The sequence below is a fragment of the Cibotium barometz genome, chromosome 41 (assembly GCF_041138505.1).
Source record: "Cibotium barometz isolate CiBa-2024 chromosome 41, ASM4113850v1, whole genome shotgun sequence".
NCBI lineage: Eukaryota > Viridiplantae > Streptophyta > Polypodiopsida > Cyatheales > Cibotiaceae > Cibotium > Cibotium barometz.
In genome coordinates this window covers 33,305,192-33,315,713 of record NC_141086.1, presented here as the reverse complement: position 1 = coordinate 33,315,713, position 10,522 = coordinate 33,305,192, and the positions used below count along the sequence as shown (strand labels likewise).

Sequence of the window (10,522 nt, the reverse complement as noted above, 5' to 3'; positions counted from 1 at the left end):
GTAACTAATTAAGGCCATCAATCAAATGGTTTTAAGATTACCTCTCTGGGACTAGAATGACTTATTATCCCCTCTCATCGCAACATCATTGTGTATATCCCTTCATGTGAATCCAGTTGCGCACGCGCACAGAATGAGGAGCTACAAACATGATGACCTTGTCTAAACCAAACTATTCAGAAAGCACCAATAGCTACTTGATTCACCTTGAAAAATATTCACATTAAAGGGTTTGGGGGTTTTCTTAATTTGGCACCCAAAAAAAAACTAGGACCGAAGCAATGATCATAAATGGCCATCAGCTTTTCAACCCACATGGGCTCACTAGCACAAGGACTGCAGGGCAAACTGCTATTTGTACAAGCTTTAAAGCCTAAGCCCAAGCAAGATGGAAAACATTTGGAACTCTCCATGTGGTAAAGGAACTCATAATTTGCAATATTGTCAATTACATCCTGAAATCGAGTACACAGACAGTGTTATTAGAGAAACAAGCAGCCACTTTGTCGCCTTCCTTGTTCCAACAGACCTCAAAGATGCCACCACTCCCCCTGTAAGTTCGAACTAAGCTTCCATCCTGGACTGACCAGATGTGCAAGCATTTGTCAAAAGAACCACTAGCAAGGAACTCACCATTCGGGCTGAATGCAACCGAATAGACTGGTTCACTGCAAATATAACAAGTATGATTAGGAATGCCAAGATACGAGGGTTAAGATGGAAAGGCAACCATGACATGCATACATACATATATGCAAGCGTGTGCATCTGTGATGCATGGATGGCCACATTGAGTATGCATGTGTATATATGCATGCATGGCATGTATGTGTGATGATTGCCTTTCCATCTTTGAGATTATGATATGATAACCTCTTTAAAAAAGTGATGACATCATAAAAACCTGTGCTCAGTAAGGCTGAACAACTGCATCCCTCGTTCTATATCCCACAATTTTATTGTAGCATCAAAGGATGCACTGCACAAGAAACATAGAGCCAATTGACACTGAGAAGATCTCTCTCTCTCTCTCTCTCTCTCTATCTCTCTCTCTCTCTCTCTCTATCTCTCTCTCTCTCTCTCTCATTACAGGTAGAGCAAAGAAAGATCAGGATGGTGCAGGTAAGAGAGGCACGCAAGGGAATTGGCTGTTTACAGGGATGGACCGGTGATAATTACCAATCACTGTCCCAAATAGTGGCATGGGGTCGAAGAAACTACGGATAGCCACCTGGATTGCAATAGCATGCTATGGGTGGATCCTCATGCTTCTACAAAAAAGCACATCAGAGCCCAAAGATAAGTCTTAACACATCTTAGGTTATCATTGGGAGTCTCATATAGAGGGGAGACTACATCCAGCTATGCCCAGAGCTCTAAATCCGATGGGCAATCACACTACCTAACATAATATACAGACAACAGGTTAGGAGACATTCTCCTACAATGCACAGACAGGGGGCAGCGAGGTCCAGCTTTTTGACTCCAAGCTTCTTACACCTGTAGGGTCCGCTCCACAGCCAGACCCCCATGTCAAACCATGCCTCAACATACTAGGTACGATGACGAGCACAAATCCACCTCCCTACAAAACTTACACGAAAAAGCGACAGGACAAACCACTGAGTGCCAAGCGCAAAGGATGTTTCAGCACCTCGCTCCTGGTAAGAAGAGGGCCTTTTTTGGCTGAGCAAGAGCATGAGACTTTTACCAAATATTCTTGAGTGCAGATAGCACTGAAGCCTGGCACAAAATACTTGAACAATAACCACCCACCCCATCACTATACATGCCACATGGCGCACACTGCACAGAGGCTATACAACATCTCGATTCTCTAGACCCACCTCCACCACCCTCTTCACAACACCCACTCTTACTAAGGCCATACATAAACACTATAGAATGGCAAGGCTAAAGACCATTAAGGCTTGCAAGGAGCTAAGAATTTTGCTCATGCATGTGACTCTGGCCAGACATTGGCCAAGATGTGCAGACAACAGCTAAAATCTGAAAACAGTTCTCTAGCAGTAAGGCAAGGTTATAAGGCCAAGGCAGGAAGTCTTCCCAAGAACCTACTCTATACCCCAACATATCTTCACAGTGAAAGCCATCAGTGGGGAGGCTATGTCATGCAGCCACCGGCTTTACTTTTTCTTTGTGGACTTTGCAAAGCACTTGATAAGGTCCCACGAGGACATCTTCAGGAGTTGCATAGTTGCAAAGAAACGTGTTTCATACCGAAACATTTCTTACCCATTTTTTTCAGCTGCCAATAAAAAAAGACTATAGGGAGGGTAACACACGGTGGGATTTACCTATTTCTAACAGCATCGTTTGGGGCTGAGATGAGGGAGATCAGTTTGTGTTTCATTTTGTACTTGGGGACATTCATTGTAACCTTTTATTGTTCATAAATATACAGTAAGTTTAGGTCTACTTAATGTGTAAAAGATGACTATCTACAATGCTGTAAACTCAGATGTGGACTTAGATTTGGTCTCCTCTCATGCTAGGGTTAAGCTACAGTTCCCCAACAAAAGGTGGTACTCCTGCAGCAAAGGTTGATTGGCTGTCTCAAGACTTCTGCAGGCTGTTTGAATGCAATCCTTGCCTATCCTTAAATAGGTGCATATCTGCTGGTCAGCCAGTCTAGGGTTTGGTGGGCATTTTTGGGCAGCTTCCTGGGTGCCTTCTGTGCTCCAATCCTGGCCCTTAACTTGCCCTCGAACTGGAAAATGTTGAAAATAATGTCCATGTGGCATCTCATTAACTGTTACACATGAGAGAGAGAGAGAGAGAGAGAGAGAGAGAGAGAGAGAGAGAGATTATATTATCAGTACTAAAGACCCAAAGGTCTATGAGACCAAAGGTATGTGATCCATGAGTAGTCTAAATGTCCAAAAGCATGAAAAGAAAAAGAAAGAAAATCCATTTATCAAAAATCAGGGCTTGCGTGCTACATGTGCAATGGAACAAGTACTCAGCCCAACCTTGATATAGATCGGTTCCCAACTCCTCCATGAGGTCAATGAACAATTGACACAATTGCCCAATAAATAGGGAGCTGAGGAGCTGATCGGCAGCTCTACACGACCTGAAAAAGGAACTTTTTCCACAAACGTGTTCACACCAGGTTGCCCATAAAGGCCCAGTGGCCAGCCCACACTTGGGCAGCCAAAACCTGCTGTCCAGGCTGTCGAAGAGTTAAAACGCAGCACAAAGTGCTGGAAAACAGGTCGGTGAGGGGGTTAGGGACAGGTGCAGCACAATAGATGTATTGCAACACTTTTGGTCTCATAGCGCTTGGTCTTTTGTAGACGTTAAACGAGAGAGAGAGAGAGAGAGAGAGAGAGAGAGAGAGAGCCAAAACAAAAAAAATCATCATCATCATCACAGAGCATGTGCAATGAGCATACCTAGCAAGCACTAACGGTGAATTGGGATTACTGGTCCCCTGTCCGGTAGGACTCCATTTGATAGTGTAAATTTCCTGCGCATCAACAAGTCCAAATCAAGTTCTATGTGAAATGTAAGTACATCCATTAAAGGGTTCAAAATACTTCTAGACTGTGTACCTTTGTGTGGTCTTTCAAATCATGCAAGCACTTGTCTTGTTTTGGACTCCAAATCTGCAACACATTTTCCAAACAGAACCTAGATAAACGATATTTTCACTATAATAAGAACACCAAAATAGGGATTAAAACAGATGGAGAGTGGACCCACTTTTGCGGTGTAATCATCAGAGCAAGAAGCAAGCAACAACCCTGAGGGATCCCACTTGATAGCATTTACCTCATCCTGGCAGATAAAAGAAAAGTGAAGGTTTGGCTTTGCAGCATGAGATAATCTAAAGCTAATTTTATTTATTCCTTTTTGTGGATGTTTCTGTTGGATTACGCGGAAAGTGGAGGGGGAGCAGATTGTACATGTCACTCCATGGACACAAACATGCTACCTGGTGTCCAGCAAAGGATTTTATCGGTCGCCCTTCTCCAAGCTTACAAACGTGTATCATTTTATCTGTCGAACAAGTTGCAAACGATACATTGTTTCGCCAATCCACATCCAAAGTTGGAGCTGCCAGATTTGTACAGGTAGAATTATTGCTTCTTGTTATATGCCATCAAAAACCTAAAATTATTGATTAGTACACATAATAAGAATGCTCACAGCACATAGAACAAATGCCCACTACAGATATCAATGCATGTGCACACAATCGAGGCAAAGTGTCTGCTAATGTTTTCTGCAATCATCAACACACAAACTCCCTGAGCTCTCTTGATGGACCTCTTCCTTTTGATTTCCCCCTTGCTCCTTGTTTGGTCCCTCAATTAACCTTTCATGAGCTTTACACTCCAAAAATGTGATCCTTCTCCAAGTGGGCACTCCCAGATTGCATTTGAATAGCTGATAGAAGACCTGTTTTAACCTTTCTGTAGAGATTTGTCTCCCTCTCATCCTCCCCTCCCCTATGCACATCACGAATTGAATACTTGGAACACCTCAAGCAAGACACCATCTATCAGCTTCAAACCTGGGACTTCCTTCAGCAACAAAGAGAGGCACCACCACACATAGAGGATATTGAGACCATGTACAAGGTCCATGAGGACGGCACATTCTATTGTACATACAGGGTCTATGTACTACATTGGCCCTGTTTTTTCTTTCAGCAGCTAGTTTTGTCTTTTATCGTGTTGTCTTAACATCCAGTTTTCTCATGGATCACATAGAATATCTTTTTGGTCTCATAGACCCTTTCGGTAATTCTTAGACGTTAATAACCTCTCTCTCTCTCTCTCTCTCTCTCTCTCTCTCTCTCTCTCCATCGCCGAGCAATGCATCTCTGTCTGACTCGCTCCCCTCCGCTTCCCCGCCCCTTCTCTCTGTCTCTCTCTCTCGCCCCCCCATGATGTAGCCTGCCTCTGTCCACCTCTCTGCTCTGCTCTGTGCGCGCCCAGCTGCGCACCTCTCCGCTCTGGCCTGTGCGCAGGCAGTCCCCCCTATTATGTTCTATGCGCGCCTCTCTGCCTGCTTTGTGCGCCTCTAGCTGCTCTGCCTGCACTACCCACGTACGCGCCTCTGCCTGCTCTGTGCATAGGGCTACTCCTACTCAGGCCCCCAAGGCAGCAACTAGGGTAAAACATGTCACAATCCCAGGAGGGAGAACAGGATGGTGAAATAGCCTTTCACACCCCCACGAAGGCACCAAATGCCTACCGCAGAAGACTGAGGGAAGGGATCATGTCCCCTAGCTCACGAAGGCTTGCGAAGATGGCCTGATGAGATGAGGCCCTTTATGAGTATGAGTAGATACATGCAAGGTTCCCTCCCTTCCAAAATAGGGGAAACACTTCAGATAGTCTACTAAGTCTTAGCTTGGAGAAAATTTCTTACTCGTCGACACCTTGACCATGTAAAGATTCAAGGATACGATTTGTAGGTAAGACCTAGTCCTATCCCGCACGGGGAGCGTGGTCTTCTAAAAGTCAAATTACCCATAGGATAATTGATCATAATTTGGATAACTACTAATCTTGATTCTTAGAGACGCTTTTTTCCTCTTTCGAAGGTCTATGGCAAAGTAACCTTCTCTTGCAGGGCTACGACATACTATTCTTTCTTTAAAAGAAAACTATGGAGTTGTGGTCTCTTCCTCCGAAAGACCATAGCAATCTAGCCTTCTCTTATAAGAGATTAGATAAGAATGAAGGGATATATGTATCTCAAGGTCTAGAATCATCTTGTGGCTACTAGCTGCATTCTTACAGTTTCCGTGTGTAGAGACCTTGACAGAACTAGCGAATTGTTTCGGCCATAACTCTCTGGTTAAAACTCAGAATATGGTTATGTAGCCACTCAAAAGAACCGGAAGGCATCCGGTCTACAAGCTAGTGCAGGTAGAATAGGCAAAAACGTCTATATATAGCCACAAACGCGCCATCTTTAGAAACGCGTTGTTTTTCTACATTTTTAGTGTGCATGAATATGTAAAAGTACTCTTAAAATGACCTCCTATCATCTAAATTCAAATTTCTATTTTTGGAAATACTTATCTCTTAATAGAACTATTCTTGTCTTCTTATTTCTTTTAGGATTTTTGGAGCTAATATTTTTACTCTATCACTTTCCTAATGTTCCTAGCCTTATTGTCTCACTCTTCTCTAAGTGCACTCTCTTTCCTTCTTGAAATCTATATTAAAAGAGACACATACATGGCTTAGGATAGACCTTACAATCTCCTCCACTTAAAAGATTCGAGATGTCCTCATCTCGCGAGCTGGGATAGTATCTAAGTAAATCCTCCTGTCTCTTCCAAAGTGGTGTCCCCACTAAGTAAAAATCTTCTTTTATCTACATATTGTTCCTAAAGAGTCCCTTAATTCATGTGTTTGGCTCGTTTTGTTATGCCTCCAAAAGGTCTTTATTATTCTAAAGCTAATTGGCCTTATTATCCTAAGTTCATGCATCCATATACCTCTCATACAATATGAACCTATTTTTTTTTTAATCATAATCCTTCCTTACGAATTTCTTATTCTATACTCCCATGTAATATGATACTTAACAAATTGTCATGGAAAAATGTAAGGGAATCAATCCTTTACACAATCTAACCTATGATAGCAATTGCATAATCTTAGTATCGTCTTCTACAATACCTCTATTCATCATGTACATTACTTCACATGAATCTTGCACCAATCCTCTTCTATTTACTCATAGAAGTACTTGTTGAATTCGGTTATCTTTAACCCTGCTATCTCTATTTCTTAACCTAATTTTGCTCTAGCTCATGATTTCTTGTAGCCAAGGGTGGGCTTGACGTTCCTCTTGAATTAGGAGACCTCTTCTTGATTAACATGGAAGGAGTCATGTCCTTCTCGACACTTTCCACTTTTGGAGTACACGCCTCCCTCTCTCTCTCTCTCTATCTCTAGCTTTTTGAAAAAAGTGACGCTAGCGGGCAACGCTGGTTTGAAGCAGATTTTCTGAAAACAAAAACGCATACATGCAGGCTGCAGGGCTGTGCCTCTCTCATGCTTGCTTTTGGAGAGACTGTAGGTAGGCAACGCTGATTGGAGGCCTAAAAAACAGTTAGGAGGAGCTCCACACTGCTGGTCATGAATCTCTTCTTGGAAGGAGATACAGCCGGGCTGTGTTGCAGAGTACAGAGGTATTGTCGGGCTGTGCTGCAGAGAACAGAGGCTGTTGTGCAGCGCTACAGGGCAAAGACACATGCCTATTGCTCTCTCTCTCTCTCTCTCTACCTCCTGGAAGACTGGTTGGCTGCTGGTTGCTGAGCATACACGCGCCTACAGGTTCTCTCACTGGTTTTCTCTCGCTCCCGGCTACAAGACAAGAGGACAGGACAGGACAGGACGGGGCTTTTCCTCGTGTCTTTTCTCTCTTGTGAAAAGCGACAAAGACTGTAAGTTTCTCTCTCTTTGTGAGCAAGTGGGACTGCAAGTGATGTCTTATGGAGTCTCTCTTTTCACTGGCTCAAGACTGTTCTAGAGTGGTTCTCTCTGGCCCTTTGTGAGAGGAAGGGTTTAGCAGTTCAGAGGGTGGAAACAGGACAAGATTGTGGACTGTTTTGGATGAGTTTGTGGACTGTTTTCATGGCTGACTTTATGGCTATGTGCATGGTTCAGTCAGATGGATATTCAAGGCCTCATGGAGGTACAGACTTAGCAAATTAGAGGAGATAACAGTGTGGTGTTCTTGGGACACAAGGCTATGTAACCTCTATGCTAAGAGGTCCTGAGGATTGGCAGATTGGACTTGCAGACATACGAGCCATGAATGGCTATGTTGTAATCATCTAAAACTTTTCCATTGAAATTGAATAAAGAAATACCGAAAGGGGCGCCAAGCTTTGGGGCCAACAGGTGTCATTCTCTTTCTTGTGTTGGAGCACTCTAGCTCCTGTTTAATTGTTTATTAGCTGGACTACAATTGGATTGGGGGACTACTAGTCTACCGCACTTTGGTTTCTACCAGAGGCCAGTTTCATTCGGCCATAACTCTCTAGTAAAAACTCAGAATATGGTTATGTAACCACTCAAAAGAACCGGAAGGCATCCGGTCTACAAGCCAGCGCAGGTAGAATAGGCAAAAACGTCTGTATATAGCCGCAAACGCGCCATCTTTAGAAACGCGTTGTTTTTCCACATTTTTAGTTTGCATGGACTCTAAATATGTGAAAGTACTCTTAAAATGACCTCCCATCTAAATTGGAATTTCTATTTTTGGAATCATGTAAGGCAAAAGTGGCTGCAGGTGAGAAGGAAATGCATTCATGGGCTGAAATTGCCAATGCCACAAAGAAACAAATTGAGGAAGTCAACCCATGGATTGAAGTCGTTAAAAAGCAGAAGGATACACCAGTCAATAAAGTAGAGGTGATGAATGCTACATTGGAAGAGGAAGCCAAGAGACGGGCATGTGCCTTACATGTACGCGTAGTTGGGTGGAAAGATAAGGGAAATTCCCAAGAGGATGCAAAAGCTCTTGCAACAAAAATTGGAGCCACTAATGTAACCATTAGTGCACCTGAGGCATGGCATACTTATGCTAGAGAGCTATATGATGCACCAGGACAGCCCTCCACCCCCCCTCCACTAGGATCTAGACCAGCTAGCAGCACCTTTTTTACTATGCGGATGGTGCTAGATGCGATAGACAAGTTACATGATGGAAAGGCACAGGATCATGATGGGCTAGTTGGAGAGCACTTCTCATATGCGCACGACACTTTGGCTCCGCTCATCGTACATGTGTTTAATTGTACCATTTGTGAGGGTTTCCCAGCAAGTTGGACAAAGCATATCATTGTACCACTCTTTAAGAGTGGGGACCCCATGGTACCAGCAATTATAGGACGATCATGATTGGTCATTACTTGGCCAAACTATATGGCTCTATATTGGAGTCGGAGCTGAGCCACTACGCAAAGAGGCATGGTCATCGAGCACATGGACAGGCTGGCTTCAAGAGAGAATTTACTACCTTGGATCACATACTGACACTTCGGGCACTTATTGAAGAGAGCAGGGCACAAAAGAGAAGGATATACTGCTGCTTTGTGGACTTCCGCAAAGCCTTCGATACCGTACCACATGCCAGGCTTATGCACAGATTGCATGACATTGAGGTACCCGAGGATATGCAGTGGGGGATATATGCTTTGTATGAGTCTGTGAGACAGGAAGAGTCCGAGCTCCAGGCGGACTATCCGATATGGTGGCCAGCACGATAGGGGTAAAGCAGGGATGCCCGCTATCACCCACCCTCTTTGGACTGTGCATTGATGTGGTCTCCGATAATGTAGGCAGATTGGGAGGCCCAGTGGCATGCCTGGCAGGGGTGTTGATACCCATCTTGTTATATGCTGATGATATTGTTCTAATCTCAGACTCTCCGGAGGGATTCCAAAAACACCTGGATGCATTACAGGCTTTCTGTGCGGACAGAGCCTCAGTTCACTTTCCGAGGGGAGCCGGTTGAGTACGTCAGGTCATATGTCTACTTGGGAGTTACTTTCATAGGACCGCGTTTCTCCCTGAAGGAGGCAGCGGCAGCTAAACTAGCTCGAGGGCATGCAACCTTGGGGGCACTTGAGAGGCAGTGTGCACACATACAGTTTTAGAAGCCGCACACCAAATTGTGGCTATTTGATACGCTTGTCACACTAACCCTCCTATACGGAGCTCCAATTTGGGGGCCCAGCATACATCACAGATCTCAGAGAGGAACGGATGAGGGATGGAGGCAAATGGAGAGACCACTAATTATGATGATTGCCCGCATGATTCGGAGCAAATCATCAGTACCACATGAGATTATTCGGGCTGAGCTGGGTGCCGCACCAGTAGTGACCGAGGCCCTATTCCAGGTAGTTACCTTTTTACAGCGGCTATGGGAGCTCCCTCAACAGAGGTACTCCCGATTGGCATTGACCTCAGCCATACAATTGACAAAGGATGGAGATACTCATTGCTAGTACGCTCATATGAGATCATGGTTTGACCTACATGGTTTGCAGATAAAGGCACTACCACCCTTTTGGTACAGTCTAGATTGTCCATTTTTGGATCTCACCCGCTCAGAGCAAAACCACGTGATCAGGATGGATATCATCAGAGTGGACACAGAGAGGACATGGACTAGTCCCCTTGAGCCCTTAGGCACGAAAATGGCTCATTAACACCTCTCACCAAGTGATTTTATCACCCGCCCGGCGTACATGGATGTACACCTATCACATGGGATACATTGTGCCATTGGACAGATCCGGACCTCATCACACCAGCTGCGGATTGAGACAAGGCGATATGAGCATCAGATCTTGGATGACCGCATTTGTCAGCTATGCTACCAAGAGGCAGAGGCAGAGACAGAGGAGCACTACATTTGCCAATGTACAATCTATTATGAGATCCGAGGAAGATATCACTGCCTCTTCTGAGAGGGTTTTGGGCCGTTACACAGGGTCATGGAGTTTGAGGAT

The 10,522-nt window shown here is 44.4% G+C and overlaps 1 protein-coding gene across 1 annotated transcript in view; it reads right to left on the bottom strand.

Moving 5' to 3' along the window:
- Positions 1-201: 201 nt before the first annotated feature.
- HOS15 (WD-40 repeat family protein) overlaps positions 202-10,522 on the bottom strand; it is a 68,031-nt gene continuing 57,710 nt past the window's right edge. Inside the window, exons 11-16 of the mRNA XM_086780222.1 lie at positions 3,962-4,083; positions 3,730-3,804; positions 3,579-3,632; positions 3,420-3,493; positions 905-979; positions 202-668 (exon numbers count right to left, since the gene is read on the bottom strand). Of these exons, the coding sequence (XP_086636348.1) occupies positions 449-668; positions 905-979; positions 3,420-3,493; positions 3,579-3,632; positions 3,730-3,804; positions 3,962-4,083 (620 nt within the window). The 3' untranslated portion in view covers positions 202-448. The remainder of the gene's footprint in view (positions 669-904; positions 980-3,419; positions 3,494-3,578; positions 3,633-3,729; positions 3,805-3,961; positions 4,084-10,522) is intronic.